At 72.0% G+C, this 15,839-nt stretch overlaps 2 protein-coding genes across 5 annotated transcripts in view; both read left to right on the plus strand.

Moving 5' to 3' along the window:
* The first annotated feature begins 1,543 nt into the window (after positions 1-1,543).
* MMP9 (matrix metallopeptidase 9) lies at positions 1,544-6,193 on the plus strand. The gene is made up of 13 exons (XM_009471426.2): positions 1,544-1,756; positions 1,978-2,216; positions 2,586-2,734; positions 3,009-3,137; positions 3,220-3,393; positions 3,470-3,643; positions 3,767-3,940; positions 4,069-4,224; positions 4,314-4,545; positions 4,693-4,832; positions 4,947-5,097; positions 5,203-5,306; positions 5,616-6,193. Exons 1-13 carry the CDS (start codon positions 1,613-1,615, stop codon positions 5,723-5,725), a joined length of 2,076 nt encoding a protein of 691 aa, XP_009469701.1. The 5' UTR covers positions 1,544-1,612; the 3' UTR covers positions 5,726-6,193.
* Positions 6,194-7,264: 1,071 nt separating this feature from the next.
* SLC12A5 (solute carrier family 12 member 5) overlaps positions 7,265-15,839 on the plus strand; it is a 32,975-nt gene continuing 24,400 nt past the window's right edge. For 3 of the 4 annotated variants that reach the window (XM_087750066.1, XM_087750067.1, XM_087750068.1), the window contains exon 1: positions 7,265-7,374. In XM_087750066.1, the coding sequence (XP_087606192.1) occupies positions 7,266-7,374 (109 nt within the window). In that variant the 5' untranslated portion in view covers position 7,265. Of the gene's footprint in view, positions 7,375-14,239; positions 14,374-15,839 lie in introns of those variants that run through there. The other variant, XM_087750069.1, reaches the window with a different exon arrangement.

Here is a 15,839-nt window from a genome sequence, read left to right on the forward strand (position 1 = left end):
CTTGTGGAGCAACTTCCTCTGCCCAGGAACTGGGGCTGCTCTTGCAGGGCTGTGGCATGGAGTGAGGCAACCCCGCGATTTCTCAGCGCCGCTTCCTCCGGGCAGGGCTCGCGCTGCCTGTGAGCTCCCCAGCCCCGGCTGACCATGGCCTCGGGGCTGCATCCCGCTGGCACCAGGCACCCGTCGCTCGGCAGCTCCCCTGCATGCGGCTGGGCTGCAAGTGGGGCCGCAGGACCCCAGCTGGGCGGGGAGTGGTCCAGGGCAGAGCCTGCGCCTGGGGTGAGCCCCCTCAGTGAGCCTGTCTGCCCCACGTGGGTGATGCTCCCCTGGGGCTGAGCCCTCTCTTGGGCCTCGGGGCTCCTCTGCAAGGGCACAAGGGAGCACGGCCCCTTTCCTCTCACTGTCCCCCACCCTTGCTGGACTCCAGTGTAACTCAGGCAGAGCCCAGGGTGATGCATTGCTGGGGGTGGCTGCAGGGGCACAGCCCAGGCTTAGAGAGAGCTGGGGAAGGGGGACCCATTCTGGGACCTGTGTCTTGGGCAGCATCGCTGGGCTGCACCGGCCCTCCCACCTCCCCCAGCTGACGCTGCACCTTTCTCTCTGCTCTGCCATCTGTTTTCCTCTCGCTCCGCATCCCTGTTTGCTTTCCCCTTCACCACTCCTGTTCCCACAAGCGTCGGCACTTTGGGACAAGCAGGAAAACACTATCCCATGGCGAGGTTTGTGCTATGCTGGGTGGGAACCTGATTCAGCAGCACCCTGTGGAGCAGCCGGTGGTGAGGACGGGGAACCTCCATATCCCATGGGCCCCGCTGGAGTGTCCTCGGGCACGGGGCTGCTCCCAGGCAGGTGCTGCCCCCGGTCCCACAGGGCTCTGCCGGGCAGCTGCTGGTGACTGGGCTGAGAGGCACCCGTGGGGCGATGAGACATGGGGACCTCCTATGCCGGGAACGCTCTGCCCCACCAGGGTGACACAGCCGGGGTGGGGGACAGGGGCACAGACACTGTGTCCCGATGAGGGTCCGAGCTCTGGTGTCCAGCTCCCGGGCAGTTGGGCTGCAGGCGCTGGGGGTCTGGGCAGGGGCTCTCTTGCCGGCTCTGCCCACGCGACCCCGGTGCCTACCCAGGCCCCTGTGGGTCTGGCTCTGGTGGCATTGGCCCTCAGCCGGCTGAGCTCAGTGTCGGCCGATGTGGCAACACCGCTGCAGGGTCCCAAGTGCCCAGCTGGCCCCCCAGCCTCCACGACCCCCTGCTGTCCCTGCTGCCACCCTGGGCCTGGGCCAGCAGGGCAATGCCCATCACTGCCGGCTGCTGCGGGGCAGCCCCAGGGCAGCCAGGCTGTGTCGTGCCCCGTGCCCTGGCCCATCCTTGTGCCTTGTGTAGCTGTGGGACCCAGTGTGTTTAGTAAACAAGGTGATGAAACAGTTAAGGCAACGGAGGAGCCTGAGTGTGCCTTTCGTCACCATGGGAAGGGAGCGTGAGTCTGCAGCTGAGGGGTCTGAGGGTGACTCACTGCCCTCCCCGCTGCATAAATAGGAGTGGGAGCCCGGCGGCACCCAGAGCGAGCGGCAGGGACACGGCACAGCCACAGCCCTCCTGCTACCGCTGTGCCATGGCACTCATCCTCCTGGCCCCGCTCGCCATGGGGCTACTGGCCCTCTCCTGCTGCGCGGCCCCTCTCCAGAGCAAGCCGCAGGCGGTTGTCACCTTCCCGGGAGAGCTGGTCAGCACCCTGTCGGACCTGGAGCTGGCGGAGGTGAGGGGAGTGCGGCCCCACGGCTCCCTCCCGGCACCCAGGGCCCTGAGGGGCTCCCGGGGCGGCAGCACGGGCCTGCAGACTGAGCTCAGGGGCTGCCTGTCTCCCTGTGCCCCGGGAGGTGCCCAGGCTGGGGTCGGGCACTGGGGGGGTGCAGTGCCCAGGAGTGCCCGAGCACCCTCCTGCCTGACTCGGCCCCTCCGGCTGCCTTTCCTCCCCAGAGCTACCTGCTGCGGTTCGGCTACACCACAGACGCAGAGGCAAGGACGGGCAGCAAGCACGTGTCCCTGGCCAAGGCACTGCGCAAGATGCAGAAGCAGCTGGGCCTGGAGGAGACGGGGGAGCTGGATGCCAGCACGCTGGAGGCTATGCGAGCCCCCCGCTGCGGTGTCCCTGACGTGGGAGCCTTCCTCACCTTCGAGGGGGACCTCAAGTGGGACCACATGGACCTGACGTACCGGTGAGTCTCTGCCCCAGGAGATGGAGCCCATGGAGCAACAGTCACCTGGGGGATGGAGACAGGCGCAAGGGCCCAGGCAGGGTGGCAGTCTCATCTCAGCCCACTGGCCGTGCCTCTGCACTGCCGGCACAGCTGGGTCTTGGTGCAGCCAGGTCCAAGCTGGCACAGCAGCAGCATCTGCTCCCCGGTGCCTGGGAGAGCATCTGAGCCCTGGCCTGAGGGTGGTGGCCAGCTGCCCTGCCTGGCCGTGCCAGCGCTGCTGTCCCTTCGCAGGGCGGGGGCACATCCCCGCCGTGCACCCAGAGCAGGATCACTCCTGCAGCAAGAGCCAGGACCTGGCAGTGCTGACCGTCCCGCTCCCCCCGGCAGGGTGATGAACTACTCCCCTGACCTGGACCGTGCCGTGATCGATGACGCCTTCAAGCGGGCGTTCAAAGTGTGGAGCGACGTGACCCCCCTCACCTTCACCCAGATATACAGCGGCGAGGCAGACATCATGATCATGTTTGGCAGCCAAGGTGACGTCCCACAGGCAGGCGGGGAGCTGGGAACCAGCTCAGCCGCGGGGAGAAGGCTGGTGATGTGCCCTGCCCGCAGGACCATCACCCCACATCTCCCCGGGGCCGTGTCCCCACGTGCCCAGGGTCCCTCTGCCCCTGCATGTGCCAACAGGCACGTGTGTGTGCAAGCACACAGGGGGTGCGCAGGGCTCGGGTGCTCAGGGTCCATGCATGCGCCGGGGCACAGGGGCTCCTCTGGTGGGGCTGGCCCTGAGCGTGTTTGTCCCCGCAGAGCACGGGGATGGGTACCCCTTCGACGGCAAGGACGGGCTCTTGGCCCATGCCTTTCCCCCAGGCCTGGGGATCCAGGGCGATGCCCACTTTGATGACGACGAGTTCTGGACACTGGGAACTGGCTTAGGTAAGGGCAAGGCCTGGTGGGTTGTGGGGAGCCAATGGTGCCTGCCCGAGCCCTGTCGCTGAGCCGCTCCTCTCCCGAGCAGTAGTGAAGACCCGCCATGGGAATGCCAACGGGGCCAACTGCCACTTCCCCTTCATCTTCGAGGGCCGTTCCTACTCCCGGTGCATCACAGAGGGGCGCACGGACGGGCTGCCCTGGTGTGCCACGACCGCCAGCTATGACCGGGACAAGAAATATGGCTTCTGTCCCAGTGAACGTGAGTAGCAGCAGCTGCAGCCCCTGCCCAGCCCCACGGGTGCCCGGGGCTGTCCTCATCCCTCCTCGCCTTGCAGTTCTCTACACCAACGGCGGCAACAGTGACGGGTCCCCCTGTGTCTTCCCCTTCGTCTTCGACGGCACCTCCTACAACACCTGCACCACGGACGGGCGATCCGATGGCTACCGCTGGTGTGCCACCACCGCCAACTTCGACCAGGACAAGAAATACGGCTTCTGCCCCAACCGAGGTGCGAGCGGGGAGGGGGTGTGTGGGGAGGCCAGTCCCCAGCCATCGTGCACAAGGTGGGCACCCGAGGGGTCTTGGGGCTGTCCCGGGGGCCGGGGCCAGCCCCACTGATGCTGCACTGCAGACACAGCGGTGATTGGCGGCAACTCCCAGGGGGACCCCTGCGTCTTCCCCTTCACCTTCCTGGGGCAGTCCTACAGCACCTGCACCAGCCAGGGCCGGCAGGACGGCAAGCTCTGGTGTGCCACCACCAGCAACTACGACACCGACAAGAAGTGGGGCTTCTGCCCAGACAGAGGTACCAGCCCCCCTGCCCGCACCCTCCGGCCCCACACTGTGCCGCACTGGCGTGGTCCCCACGGGGGTCGTGGTCCCCGGCTGCCGTGTCCTGTCCCACCAGGTGCTGAGGCCAGTGCTTTCCCCCAGGTTACAGCATCTTCCTGGTGGCTGCCCACGAGTTTGGGCACTCACTGGGGCTTGACCACTCCAGCGTGCGCGAGGCTCTGATGTACCCCATGTACAGCTACGTCCAGGACTTCCAGCTGGACCCAGATGATGTCCAGGGCATCCAGTACCTCTACGGTGAGCAGCTGCGCTACAGCTGGGCATGCCGGGGGTCCCGTGGCACTGGGCCAGCCCCCAGCCTCACGCCCTCCCCTGTATTTGCTCAGGTCGTGGCTCTGGCCCCGCGCCCACCGCCCCTGCGCCCGTGCCCACTGAGGAGCCCCAGCCCATGCCCACGGAGGCTGGCAGCACCTCCACCACCGAGGAGGAGGTGGAGGAGGAGACGCAAGAGCCCACGGCCGAGCCCATTCCCGTGGACCCTAGCCAAGACGCTTGCATGGAGAAGAACTTCGATGCCATCACAGAGATCAACGGGGAGCTGCATTTCTTCAAGGACGGGTGAGCGGCAGTGCCCGGTGCCTCCTGCCCTGGCGAGTGCTGGGGTGATGAGGGGGCATGGGGGGACATTGGGCTGTGCTGGGGGCATGGGGGGACATGGGGCTGTGCCAGGCTGAGGTTACCAGGACGACTGACCTTCCCCAACAGGAAATACTGGACCCTCTCATCCTTCTGGAAGTCGGGCATCCAGGGTGCCTTCTCTGTCGCAGACACCTGGCCTGGCCTCCCGGCTGTCATCGACGCCGCTTTCCAGGACGTGCTCACCAAGAGGGTCTTCTTCTTCGCCGGTGAGCTCTGCCCCTGCCGCCCTTGGCCCCGGTGCTGCCGGGCATCATGAGGAGCCCACTCCTGCCCTGGCGCCCTTGGGGCTGGCTGACGCCCATGCTCTCTCCTGGCTGCAGGTCGGCAGTTCTGGGTGTTTTCTGGCAAGAACGTGCTGGGCCCCCGGGGGATCGAGAAGCTGGGCATTGGGAAGGAAGCCGGCCGCATCTCGGGGGCCCTGCAGCGGGGCCGTGGCAAAGTGCTGCTCTTCAGTGGGGAGAGCTACTGGAGGTGAGCGGGTCTGGACGGCTGCAGTGGCACCTGCAGGCTCCTCCCGCAAGGGGCTGGGGCGGAGGGCTCCTGGCAGCCCTCAGCACAGCTGTGCTCTCCTCGCAGGCTGGACGTGAAGGTCCAGAGGGTGGACAAGGGCTACCCCCGTGCCACCGATGATGTCTTCACTGGCGTCCCCCTTGACGCGCGCAATGTCTTCCTCTACCAAGGTGAGCAGGGACCTGGCGGGTGGGGGCCGTGCCGTCCCCCCCAGGCTGCCCCAAGCCGCCTGCGGGCAGCGGCTGCATCACCCCGGTGCTGGGCTGGGGATGCTTGTGAGCGTGGGGAATGGCCCTGGGGCAGTGCACGCCATCAGCCCCGGCAGGTCCCTGTGGTGGGGCTGGCTGGGCCCTGGCGAGGGCCATCTGCCGGGGCCAGATCCCCACGTGCCCATGCCGCTCGGGCGGCTGCCAGGACGGGTCCTTGCACAGCCAGCCTCTTGCTGACCCGCCATTCCCTCCGCCTCCCTCCTCGCCCAGACAAGTACCACTTCTGCCGGGGCAGCTTCTACTGGAGAATGACACCACGCTACCAGGTGGACCGGGTGGGCTACGTCAAGTACGACATCCTGCAGTGCCCCCAGCAGTGAAGACCCGACCACCGCCCATCTCTGGCCCGCACGCTGCTCCCTGCCCACCTCTCCCAACCCCTCGGCTCCCGTCTGGCAGCCTGACTCGCCGGGGGCCGCGCAGCCTTGCGGCCATGGGGCAGCCCCTGCCGAGGTGGGGGCTTTGCCGTCCCCTGGGCAGGAAGGGGCAGGGAGTCCTGGGGTCGCCCCTCAGGAGCTGCCCAGCCCGGGGAGCCCCGGCTGGGGAGCAGGACTCTCGCCACAGCTGGCACCGTGCCGCCCCTGCCCGCGCCGGCTCCGCCGCGCAGAGGCGTTTGCCTGGCGCAAACCGCACATGGATTTGTAACGACTTTGTCTTTTTCCTGAGCCAGCCATACCGGGTCGGGCCGGGCTCTGCTGGGAGCTGGCGCCCAGGGACTCGGCCAGGCCAGGGACGCGGGGCTCTGCCAACCTCCATCTGCCATTTTTTAATAAAGACAATCCTTCGGATACGGCCTCCGAGTGCTCCGTCTGCCGGCTGGGGATGTGGTGTGGTGAACCCCCCAAGGTGTGGGGTGCCAGCATCGGTGGGGAAGGGAGTGGTGGGAGAGGGGGCTGCAGCCAAGCCCCCCTTCTGCTGAGGGCTCCGGGATCCCTAAGGTACAGCGGGTCCCACCGGGGAGGACGTCCCTGGGTCCCCACATCCTCCGCCACCTGCCCCACGCCATGCGCAGCCCCCCGTGCCCCTCCACCCTCCAGAGCCCCTCCTGCCCCCCGGCTCCCCTGTACCCCGCCAGCCCCCGGCCCTCCCCCGCAGCCCCCGCTCTCCACCGGCGGGAGGGATGGGCGCTTGTCGCAGGCTGCGACACGGCGTGTGGCCGGGCCCCGCGGCAGCCTGGCCCCCCCGCAGAGCCGCCCTGCCCCGGCCCACCCCGGCCTGTCCCAGCGCCGCCCGCGGAGCCCAGCGGCGGGGCCGGGGCCGTGTCCGGGGGCTGCCCGGGGCCGTGGCAGGGTGGGGCGACCACAGCCCCGGGCTGTAATTAGCTGTAATTAGCGGCCGCGGCTCCGCGCAGGGCGGGGGCAGAGTGTGGCCCCGTCCCGTCCCGTCCCGTCCCGTCGGGGTCCGGTCCCAGCACCCCCCGTGCGGCGGCGGCTGCGGGGCCGGGCGGAGCGGAGCGACCCCGCGGTCCGTCCCGTCGAACCGAACCGAGCCGAACCGAACCGAACCGAACCGAGCTTAGGCTAGCCAAGTCGCGCCGACCAGAGCCGAGCCGAGCCGAACCAAGCCGAGCCGTGCCGAGCTGAACTTAGCCTAGCCGAGCTGAGCCGACCCTTGCCAAGCCGAACCGAGCCGCGCCAGCCCAGCCAGCCGAGCCGAGCCGAACCGAACCGAGCTTAGGCTGCCGAGCCGAACCGAGCCGAGCCAGCCCAGCCAGCCGTGCCAGCCGAGCCGCGCCAGCCCTGCAGCCGCGGGGGCGGCGCGGCGGGCGGTGCCGCGGGCACTAGGACCCCGGTCAGCGCCCGGCGGGGCCGCGCTCGGCGGCCGCCGGGGCCCGGAGCCACTTGTGGAGGCGGCGGGGCCATGAGCCGGCGGTTCACCGTCACCGCGCTGCCCCGCCACGGCCCCGCGGCCGCCCGCGGACCCGACCGCGCCGCGGGGGGCGGCCGCCTGCCCGGCCGCGACGGCAGAGGTGAGCGCCCGGCAGGGCCGGCGGGGCGGGCGCCGGGGGGGCTCCGTGGGGGGGGGTCCGCGGAGCAGAGCCGGTAGGGCTGAACCGGTGGAACAGGGTCCGTGGGCAGGGCAGGGTCCGTGGGGAGGGTCCGCGGGGCAGGGCAGGGCCGTCGGGCTGCCGCGGGAGCGTGCGGAGTCGCCCCAGACCAGTGGTCGGTCGGCCGGGCCCCTCGGAGGCAGTGGGGACCCCTGGAGCAGGGCTGGTGCGGGGCTCAGAGGACAGGGGTGCAGAGCGGGCAGTGGGGCGCAGCTGCCTGGGCAGGACCCCTCATCCCCGGCCTCTCCTCCAGGGCTGCCCCCGTTCCCTGGGAGCTCCCCTGCCCCATCCCCGTCCCGTGGGTCTGTCAGAGCAAGGCCCTGCTCCTGCGGGACTGGCAGCGGGATGGAGCCAGGCTCGCGGCTGGCACACAGGGAGACGGCAGTGGGGTGCGAGGCTGCGCGTTGCTCCTCGGGAGCCGTGGAGAAGGGTGGGCTGCGGGGCTGCGGCTGGGCCAGCGCGAGGGCATGGGGAGGGTGGGCTGTGGCTAGCCCTCAGCGGCAGCGGCCCAGTGGGCTGCAGTGGACGTGGGCGCTGGGGCTGGCAGGCCGTCGCCTCGTGGTGCCCAGGGGACGTGGTGTCAGGGCTGCACTGTCACTGGAGCCATATTGATCCCAGAAACCCAGCCGACGGCAGCACCGTGCTGTGCGGAGCTGTGACCTTGCGCCCTCGGCGAAGGGCGCTGGTGGGAGGTGGCGAGCAGCCAGACGGGTGCCGTGATGGCCAGGCCGGGCTCTGCCCCCACGAGTGGGCTCCGGCCCCTGCAGCACCCTGCCCAGGACCTCGGCTGTGGCAGGGTGGCACAGGGCTGGACCCAGTGGTGGGTGGGCGCAGAGCCACTTGTCACCCCACGGCATCCCGGGGCGGCTGGGCCTGGCCTATGGGCTGCGCCGGGAGCAGAGCAGCCGGTGCTGAGCTGGAGTCCGCAGCCCTCCAGCCATGGCTTATCGGCTCGGTGGCTGATCTCCTTGTGGGGGGCCAGGCGAGGAGCAGGCCTGGCCGTGGGAGAGCTGGGGTGGGCATGCTGCAGGGGCCACAGCAGGGGAGGTGCAGGGACGCTGTGACCTTGCACCCTCGCAAAGGACAGCCAGTGGCCTGGCCCTGCCGGCAGGCGCCCCAGGACCAACCCTGCACCGCGGCCACGGCAGGGTGTGTGCCGAGGGGTCGGGGCAGCACACGGGAGAGCCCCCGGGCTGCCCCAATGCATGCCCCACGTTGCTCGGTGGCCCCGGGGCTGTGGATGCAGCCTCCCGGGGGGATGGATGGGAGGCGGTGCCGTGGGGCTGGGTGCCTGCAGGGCTGGCGTGGGGCTGACAACGGCAGAGCTGCCTGTGCGGCGGCGGGGAGGGACCGGGTCCCATGCGGGTGCTCGGTGGCGCCTGGCCTTTCCCAGCGTCACGCGCGGGGTTGGCAGCGGCGCTGGGGTGATGGAGGCCTGAGGGCCTCGGAGCGGGTCCCGGGGGGGGAGCAGGTGGGGGCCGCAGCCGGCCGTGCTGCTCGGTGCCGGGGTGGCGCGGAGGCCCGCAGGGGCGGCAGGAGGACCGTCAGCTCCCGCACAGACGCCGGCGCTGCGGGACCACCCGGCCCCGCGGGGCCTCGCTCCCGGCTGGCCCGGGCCGGGGCCGTGGGGCCGCCTTGCTGCCGCCCCTCCCGGCCGGCTCTGTCCGTGGGCGGCCCCAGGCGGCCCCAGCAGCCGGCGCTGGGGAGAGGTTTCAGCCCGGTGCGGAGCCCGGGCAGGGGCGGCCTGGGGCTGCCGGGACGGCCGCGGGAAGGGACTTCCCGGTGCCGGGCCGGGCGCCGCAGCGGGGGCCCCGGGGCCGGGCGCAGGTTGTTGCTGGGCTCGGGACGGGACGGGACGGCGCGGAGTCTGTGCGGGTCTGTGCGGGGGCGGCCGGAGCTGAACGGGGCCTCGCCGCCGCCAGGGGGCGCTGCGGGACGGGACGGCCACCGACGGGGAGCCCCGCCCCGCAGAGCCCCGCCCCGCGCGGCCACGCCCCGCCCCGCCCCGCCGCCGTCTGCGGGACCCGGCCGCCCCCACGGGGGTCTCGCCCCCCCCCAGCACCCGCGGCGTGGGGGGCCGGGCCTTCCGCGGGGCCGGGGGTCGGGTGGGCCTCCCCGGGACCCAGCGGTGCGGGGCTGGGCTGGGCCCCCCGGGGGCGCTGGCCGTGGGGCAGCTGCCCTGGCGCGGGGGGGCACCGGGGCATCCCTGGAGCGGAGCCCCCCCGTATCTCAAGGCAGCCGGGCTCGGCGGCAGTCGCCATGGCAACCAACTGGTTAAGGAGCCTCTCTCGTTGCCATGGGAACCCGGCCCCGTGTCATCCCTGCCGGCGGCTCCTGATGCTGGGGGGGGGGGTTCAGCCGCTGTCCAGACCCAACGGGGAGGGCGGGGCCGCGGGGCCGCGGGCAGGGGGTGTGCACGGGGGTGGGCACCCGGGAGGGGGTGGGCCTGGGCGGCGGCGGGGGCCCCACCAGCCCCGGCTGCGTCCCGCCCGTGCGGCTGCTGCCCGCAGGGACACCCTGCTGCGGGGCCGCTGCCCTGGGGGGCCCGGGGTGCGGGGGGGGGGCAGGGCCACCCGTGGGTGCCAGGGCAGGGGCCTCGCAGCCCCGCTCGAGGCGCCGGGTGCAGAGGGGTGCGTGGAAGGGGGAGCCTCTGCGGAGGCTGTGTGGGCAGGGGGCCCCCCCGCCCACCACCCCTCGCTGCCGTGGCCCCTCGGCTCCCCCAGCTCCCCCAGAGCTGCACATCACAGGTTCGTGGGAGACTGGGTGCTCTTGGGAGGTGTTGTTAAAAGCGCCAAGGGGCTGCAGCGTGGAGGGGCTGCGTGGCACAGGGGGTGTGGGACTGCTCCCGGGGGGCTGAGGCAGCCCAAGCCCCAACTGCTGCCCGCAGCACCTTCCCGAGGCCTCTCCATGCCGCTGGACCCACCGTGGGTGCTCCGGCAGGGTGCCAGGGGCTGGGGGTGCTTGCACAGGCTGTGGGGCCGGGCACGGGGTGCCGTGTGGGACGCAGGACACCCCAGTGCCTTGGTCAGCCACGCTCCTGTGCCCGACTCTTTTGGGAGCAGCCGGCGATGGCTGTGCAGCCGCTCCTCGGCCGGCCCAGTGCCCTCTGGCCCTCGCTCAGCTGTGGCAGCCCTGCGTCCCTGGGGGGCTGCAGCCAGTGCGGGGCTGCTCGGGGGGTGCTCCTCGGCTGCGCTGCCCAGGAGTGGGGCCTGGCAGGAGGAGGTCACTTCTGCAGCTGATCCCTGTGCCGGGCTGCCCAGCCACCCACTGCCGCAGCCCTGCTGCCGGCAAGACATCTGGGCAGGGCAGCCGGGGACGCCGCGCCAGCTGCGTACGGTGCAGGGCTGTCGTGACGCAGGAGCTCACATCCTCCTGCCCTGCCCCACTGCCTCCTGCCCTGCCCCACTGCCGCCCTTCTGCTCTCAGCCTTGGGCAGCTGCACCAGCTCCCAGCTACCCATGGCTCTGCTCCCAGCCCCATGGGACACTGTCCCTCCCTCCATGTCCTGTCCTGCCACTGGAGCTGGTGGCAGGTCCCAGCTGGCACCCATGTCACCTCCAGGCTCTGTTTTTGCCCTGGTGCTGGTAGCAGGGCCCTGACCTGTCTGGACGGGGACGAGCAAGACCCCTCCATCCCGCCGAGGTGCTGCAGGACGTGCTGCCCCTGGACTCATGGGGTCGGCAGGACAGAGCGGTGCAGGGCACACCGTGATGCAAATCCTCCGGCACAGCCCCTAGCTGTGTGTGTGCATTGCTGCCCTCTGAGCCTCACTGCGCCTCCAGGCTCCCCTCCCACCCCTCCATCCTCTGGGGTCTCTCCTGCCCCAGCTCTTCTTTCTCCCCGGGGCTGCCTGGCCTCATGGCCCTTGAGGCCCTGGCACCGCGAGGAGCACCCTGCCAAGCCGGGACCACGGGGTCTCCCATCCAGGCAGGGTGTGGATCAGGCAGGCTGCCAACGGTGCCCGGGGATCGCTGCAGGCGGTGCAGCATGCCCACCAGCATCTCTGCAGCATTGCTGCCCTCGCCTCCTGGGCGGGCTGCTGCCAGGCTGCCCACTCCATGCCCTCAGGAGGTTTCCCAGCACCTCTGGCACGTGTCTTGCTCCTGGGAGGTTTGACCTCTGCCAGTGACAAGACAGGCAAGGGCTGTGTGGCTGCTGCCGGGCTGCCTGCCCTGGGAAGAGCTGCGGCGACGGTTGCCCCCACCCGGGCTCTGCACTACATGGTGGGTGCGGGGGGTCTGGGATGCGCTCAGGGGGCTCTGTGGGGTCTGCAGTGGCACAGGGTGGTTTGCGAGGATGCTCTGTGTCCCGGACTGGCTCTGGCTCTTGGGGATCTCACACAGCTCAGCAGTTTCCATCCCGGCGGGGTGTGCAGAGGCATTCATGGAGGGATGGTCCAGCTGTGTTGGTGCCAGCCCCTTGGCCTGGCAGAGGAGTTACGCAGCTCTCTCCTGTCATTCCTGGGCAGCCTCTTGCAGTTAAGTGGGGCACTGATGCCGTGCCTGGCCACTTGCAGCTGATCCCCCGCTATGCCCAGGGAAAGCCGTCTGCCTCCCTCCATGCCCAGCTCCTCTGCCCATGCCCTTGCGCTGCCTGCAGCCCTGGTGCCAGACCCCTTTCCTGGGTGCCCCCCTGGCACCAGGGCTGCAGGCAGCGCAAGGGCATGGGTGCTGCCCAAGCCATGCCAAGCCTCCCTGCTCCCAGCACACTGGGGTCACGTACCCCAGCCCCAGGGCATCATGCTCGTGGGTCAGGGCTAGGTCAGTGCTGTGCTGGGGGGGGTCAAGCCCCCTAGGTCTGGCTCTGCCCCAGGGACACCCTCAATGTGCTCCCCCATGCCGGTGGGACCCTACGCATGGGCTAAGCAAATGCAGTCGATGGCGTAGCCCCCCTGCGCTGCTGGCAAATCCCAGCCCCTGCAATGGAGCCATAATCCAGGGATTAGGGGATTCGTGGTCCTTCACATGCTCCCTCCCCCCCATCTGTTTTAGCAGGAAAATCCCTCTTGTGCCGAGTCCACACGCTGCGGACTCCTGCACAAAACCACCCTCTTGGCACTCGCCGTGGCTGGCTGGCCCCCGGCCCGCTGCCCCTCTGCCCAGCCACGGCCTCCGTGCGTGGGTGTGCTCTGCAGACCCCCCAGGACCTGCCAGGGAGGGCGGCTCTGCCCGCTGCGTCCTGCCTGCAGCCTGGGCTGTGCAGGCAGCGTGCGGGGTCCAGTCCCTTCCCTTGGGAATGGGCCAGCCCCTTGCTCCAGCGCTGGCTCCCGCTCAAGGCCGAGGGACGCAGGGGCGAGGGGCCGGTGCTGCTGTGGCTGGGCAGGGGCAGCCCCATGCCATGGCTGGTGCACAGGATCCTGGGCAGGGAGGGGAGGTGGGGGCCGAGAGGGGGGGTCAAAGCTCTCTGCCCACCCTGGGGCAGCCCCGGAGCTTCCCGCCCTGGCTGTGGGCCGTCCTGCGCCACTTGCCGCGGAGCTGGGGCTGTGCCGGTGTGGCTCCGGGGGACGGTGGGCCCGGGGGTCCTGGCTGCAGCAGGCAGGACAGGGCAGGGGCTGGGGCTGCTGGCGGGGCTGGTGTGAGAGGTCCGAGCCCTCCTGCCCCACAAGGTGAGGGCCGGGGAGCCTCCGCGCTGCAGAGCAGCTGGCCCCATACCAGGAGAAAGTAAACAATTAATTACAGCCGTCAAGAAGTAACTAACGCCAGCGGGCTGTCATGATCTCAGCCCGCTCCGGAGGAGATGCCGGGAGCTGCAGCCAGCTCTGGCTCTGGGATCCTCCCGGATTAAGTGGGTGAGAGAAGTGGGGGCTGCGAGCGGCCCTGCGGGGTCAGTGCGGGGTCCTGTCAGCAGCCCCCGGCCCGAAGGCGGCCCTGAGCCCCGTGGCCCTGCTGGGGCACGGGCTGCGAGGGCCGGGGGCTCCACAGGAGGCAGCAGGGCCGAAGGGTCTCGGCCCCTTCGCAGCCCTTCTCCAAGGACAGCCCTAGACCTGCCGTGCTGCTGGGGTGTTCCTGGGCACGGTGTGACCCCGGCCCCCCTGCAGACCCGGGGTGCTCAGGCCAAACCCGCTCCCCTCTGTGGGCAGCATTGCCCACTCTGCAGGGCTGCTGCAGCCCGGCTGGGCAGAGCAGGGTGGGCAGCCTCTGCCGGACCCCTGGCCCCGCTGCCGGGTGGTCTGGGTGTCCCCCTCCTCCCCGGAGTGCCCTTGCATGATGGCAGCTGCAGGCCGGTCCTGCTGCTGGGGCGGGGGGCTTCACCCCCGGCCAGGGCCCTGCTGCCTGCAGAGGGGTCCTCAGCGTGGCTGTCGCTGCCCCACCCGCGAGCTGCCCCCACCTGCGAGCCGCCCCCGCCGGCCTCGCTGCAGGCAGGGGCAGGGGCCGGGGCTGGCCGGGCAGGGGGCTGCCCTGACCCCAGGCCTCAGCGTCCCTCGGGGGTCTGCCCCCCTGCACGCCCCGAGCCGGCTGCCGGCTCCCGGGGCTGCGCCGGGGCCCGGGGCGGGGTGCGGGGCGCGGGGTGCGGGGCCGTCCCGCCCGCGCCAGCCGGGGCCCGCAGCGCTGCCGTGTCCTAGTTCCCCCCCCCGCCCGGCTCAGCCGGGAGGCGGCGTGCGCTCCGCTCCGCGCCCTCCCCCGCCTCGCCCCTGCTGCCGCTGCTCCCCTCCCCACAGCGGCGGGGGCAATGCCTCCTGCATACGTGATGAAGTGAGCGGCCGGGCTGGGCTCCGCCGGCAGCAGCGAGCCGTCAGCCCGGGCGCCTCCGCACTGCAGCCCCCTCCCACCGGCGGCGGCGGCGGGGGGCGGCGCGGGGACGCGGCTGGCTGCGGAGCGCGGCGCTCGCAGCAACCGGGCAGCAGCGTGCGGCCGCGGGCAGCCGGCGCCATGCTGAACAACCTGGCCGACTGCGAGGACGGCGACGGCGGCGCCAGCCAAGGTGAGGGACCGGGACCGGGGGACCGCGGACCCGGGGAGCCCGGGGCGGCCGCCCCTGCCGGGCCGGGGGCCGGGGGCCGGGGCTCGGGGCTCGGCGCCGAGCGGGTGGCAGAGGCGGCGCGGAGGCGGGGGCCGCCAGGGCTGGGGGTGCCGCGGCCGCCGGACCCCGCCGCGGGGCAAGCGGGCAGCACCGGCACCGGCCGCGACGGCGGCTCCGGGTCCACGGCCCCGCGGGGCTGCGGCGGGCGGTGCGGGGCTGCACCCGCTCCCGCTGCCGGCGCCTCCGCGCAGCCCCGGCCCCGCTCCCGCCGCTGCGGCAGCCCCGGGAAACGGCGGCGCGGCTGGAGCAGCAGCCGCGGCGGGGCCGAGCCGTGCGCGGGGCTCGCCGGGGAGCCGCCTCCCGGGCGGGGGCTGCGGGCTGCGCTCCGGGCGATCCCGCCGGACGCCGGTCCCTGCCCTCTCCCCGGCAGCCCCCGGCGGCCGCTGCACCGGCCCGCTCCCGCCCGCCCGGGACCCCTGCAGGGGTCCCCGCGCCCGGCTGCCGCCCCCCCTACCCCAGCCTCCTCCTCCCCAGCCCTCCCCACCGCCTCCCCCCTCCGGCTGCCGCCCGCCCATCCCCGGCTGCCTCCTCCCCAGCCCTCCCTACCGCCTCCCCCGTCCCCGCTGCCGCCCCCCCATCCCTCCCTGCTGCCGCCCGCCATCTCCGGCTGCCGCCCCCCCGTCCCTCCCTCCCGCCTCCCCCGTCCCCGCCGCCGCCCCCCGGGGCCGCTCGGGGCTCTGCCCGCCCGGGGCCGCCGCCGCTGTCCGCGGTGCTGAAGCCGCCGCCCGGGCCCTGCGCCGGGGCCGGCGGGAGCCGCTCGGCCCGGGGCCGCTGTGCTCTGCAGTGCCGAGCTGTGCCGAGCTGAGCCGTTCCAAGCCAAGCTGAGCCGTGCCGAGCCGTGCCGTGCCGTGCCAAGCCGAGCCGAGCTGCTCCGCTCGGTCTAGCCTGTGCCCTGCCCTGCCAGTCCGGTCCAAGCTGTGCCATTCCCTGCCAACCCGTGCCGTGCCGGCCATGCTGCAGGCCCGGCGCAGTGCAGGCGGGCAGGGCTGCTGCGGGCGAGGGGACGGGGCCGCAGCCCCGTGGGCGATGGGGCCGCCAGGCCCTGGCAGCAGCCACGCGACTGCTGGCACTTTGGCCTGAGCTTGCCCCGGGCACCTGCCAACAGCCGCGCTGCTGCGGAGGGTCCTGGGGCCCCTGCGGGGACACGTCCAGCCCCAGGCAGCTGAGCCAGTGCAGCACCCTCTCCTGCAGGTGTTTCTGTCGGGCACAGGGATGGGTTGGAGCCAGGGAAATGCAGTGATGTGCCCGAGGGGACCTGCAGTGCCTCTCTGACTCCCCCCAGCCCCCCACCAGCTCCCCTTGCCAGGTCCCCTCGCGGGGTCTGCTGAAAGCCCCGGCCAGGAGGGGACAGCCGGCTCTGGCAGTCG

This window comes from Nipponia nippon, unplaced genomic scaffold (assembly GCF_047370975.1).
Source record: "Nipponia nippon isolate SJK-2023a ecotype South Korea unplaced genomic scaffold, ASM4737097v1 scaffold_13, whole genome shotgun sequence".
NCBI classification, from domain to species: domain Eukaryota; kingdom Metazoa; phylum Chordata; class Aves; order Pelecaniformes; family Threskiornithidae; genus Nipponia; species Nipponia nippon.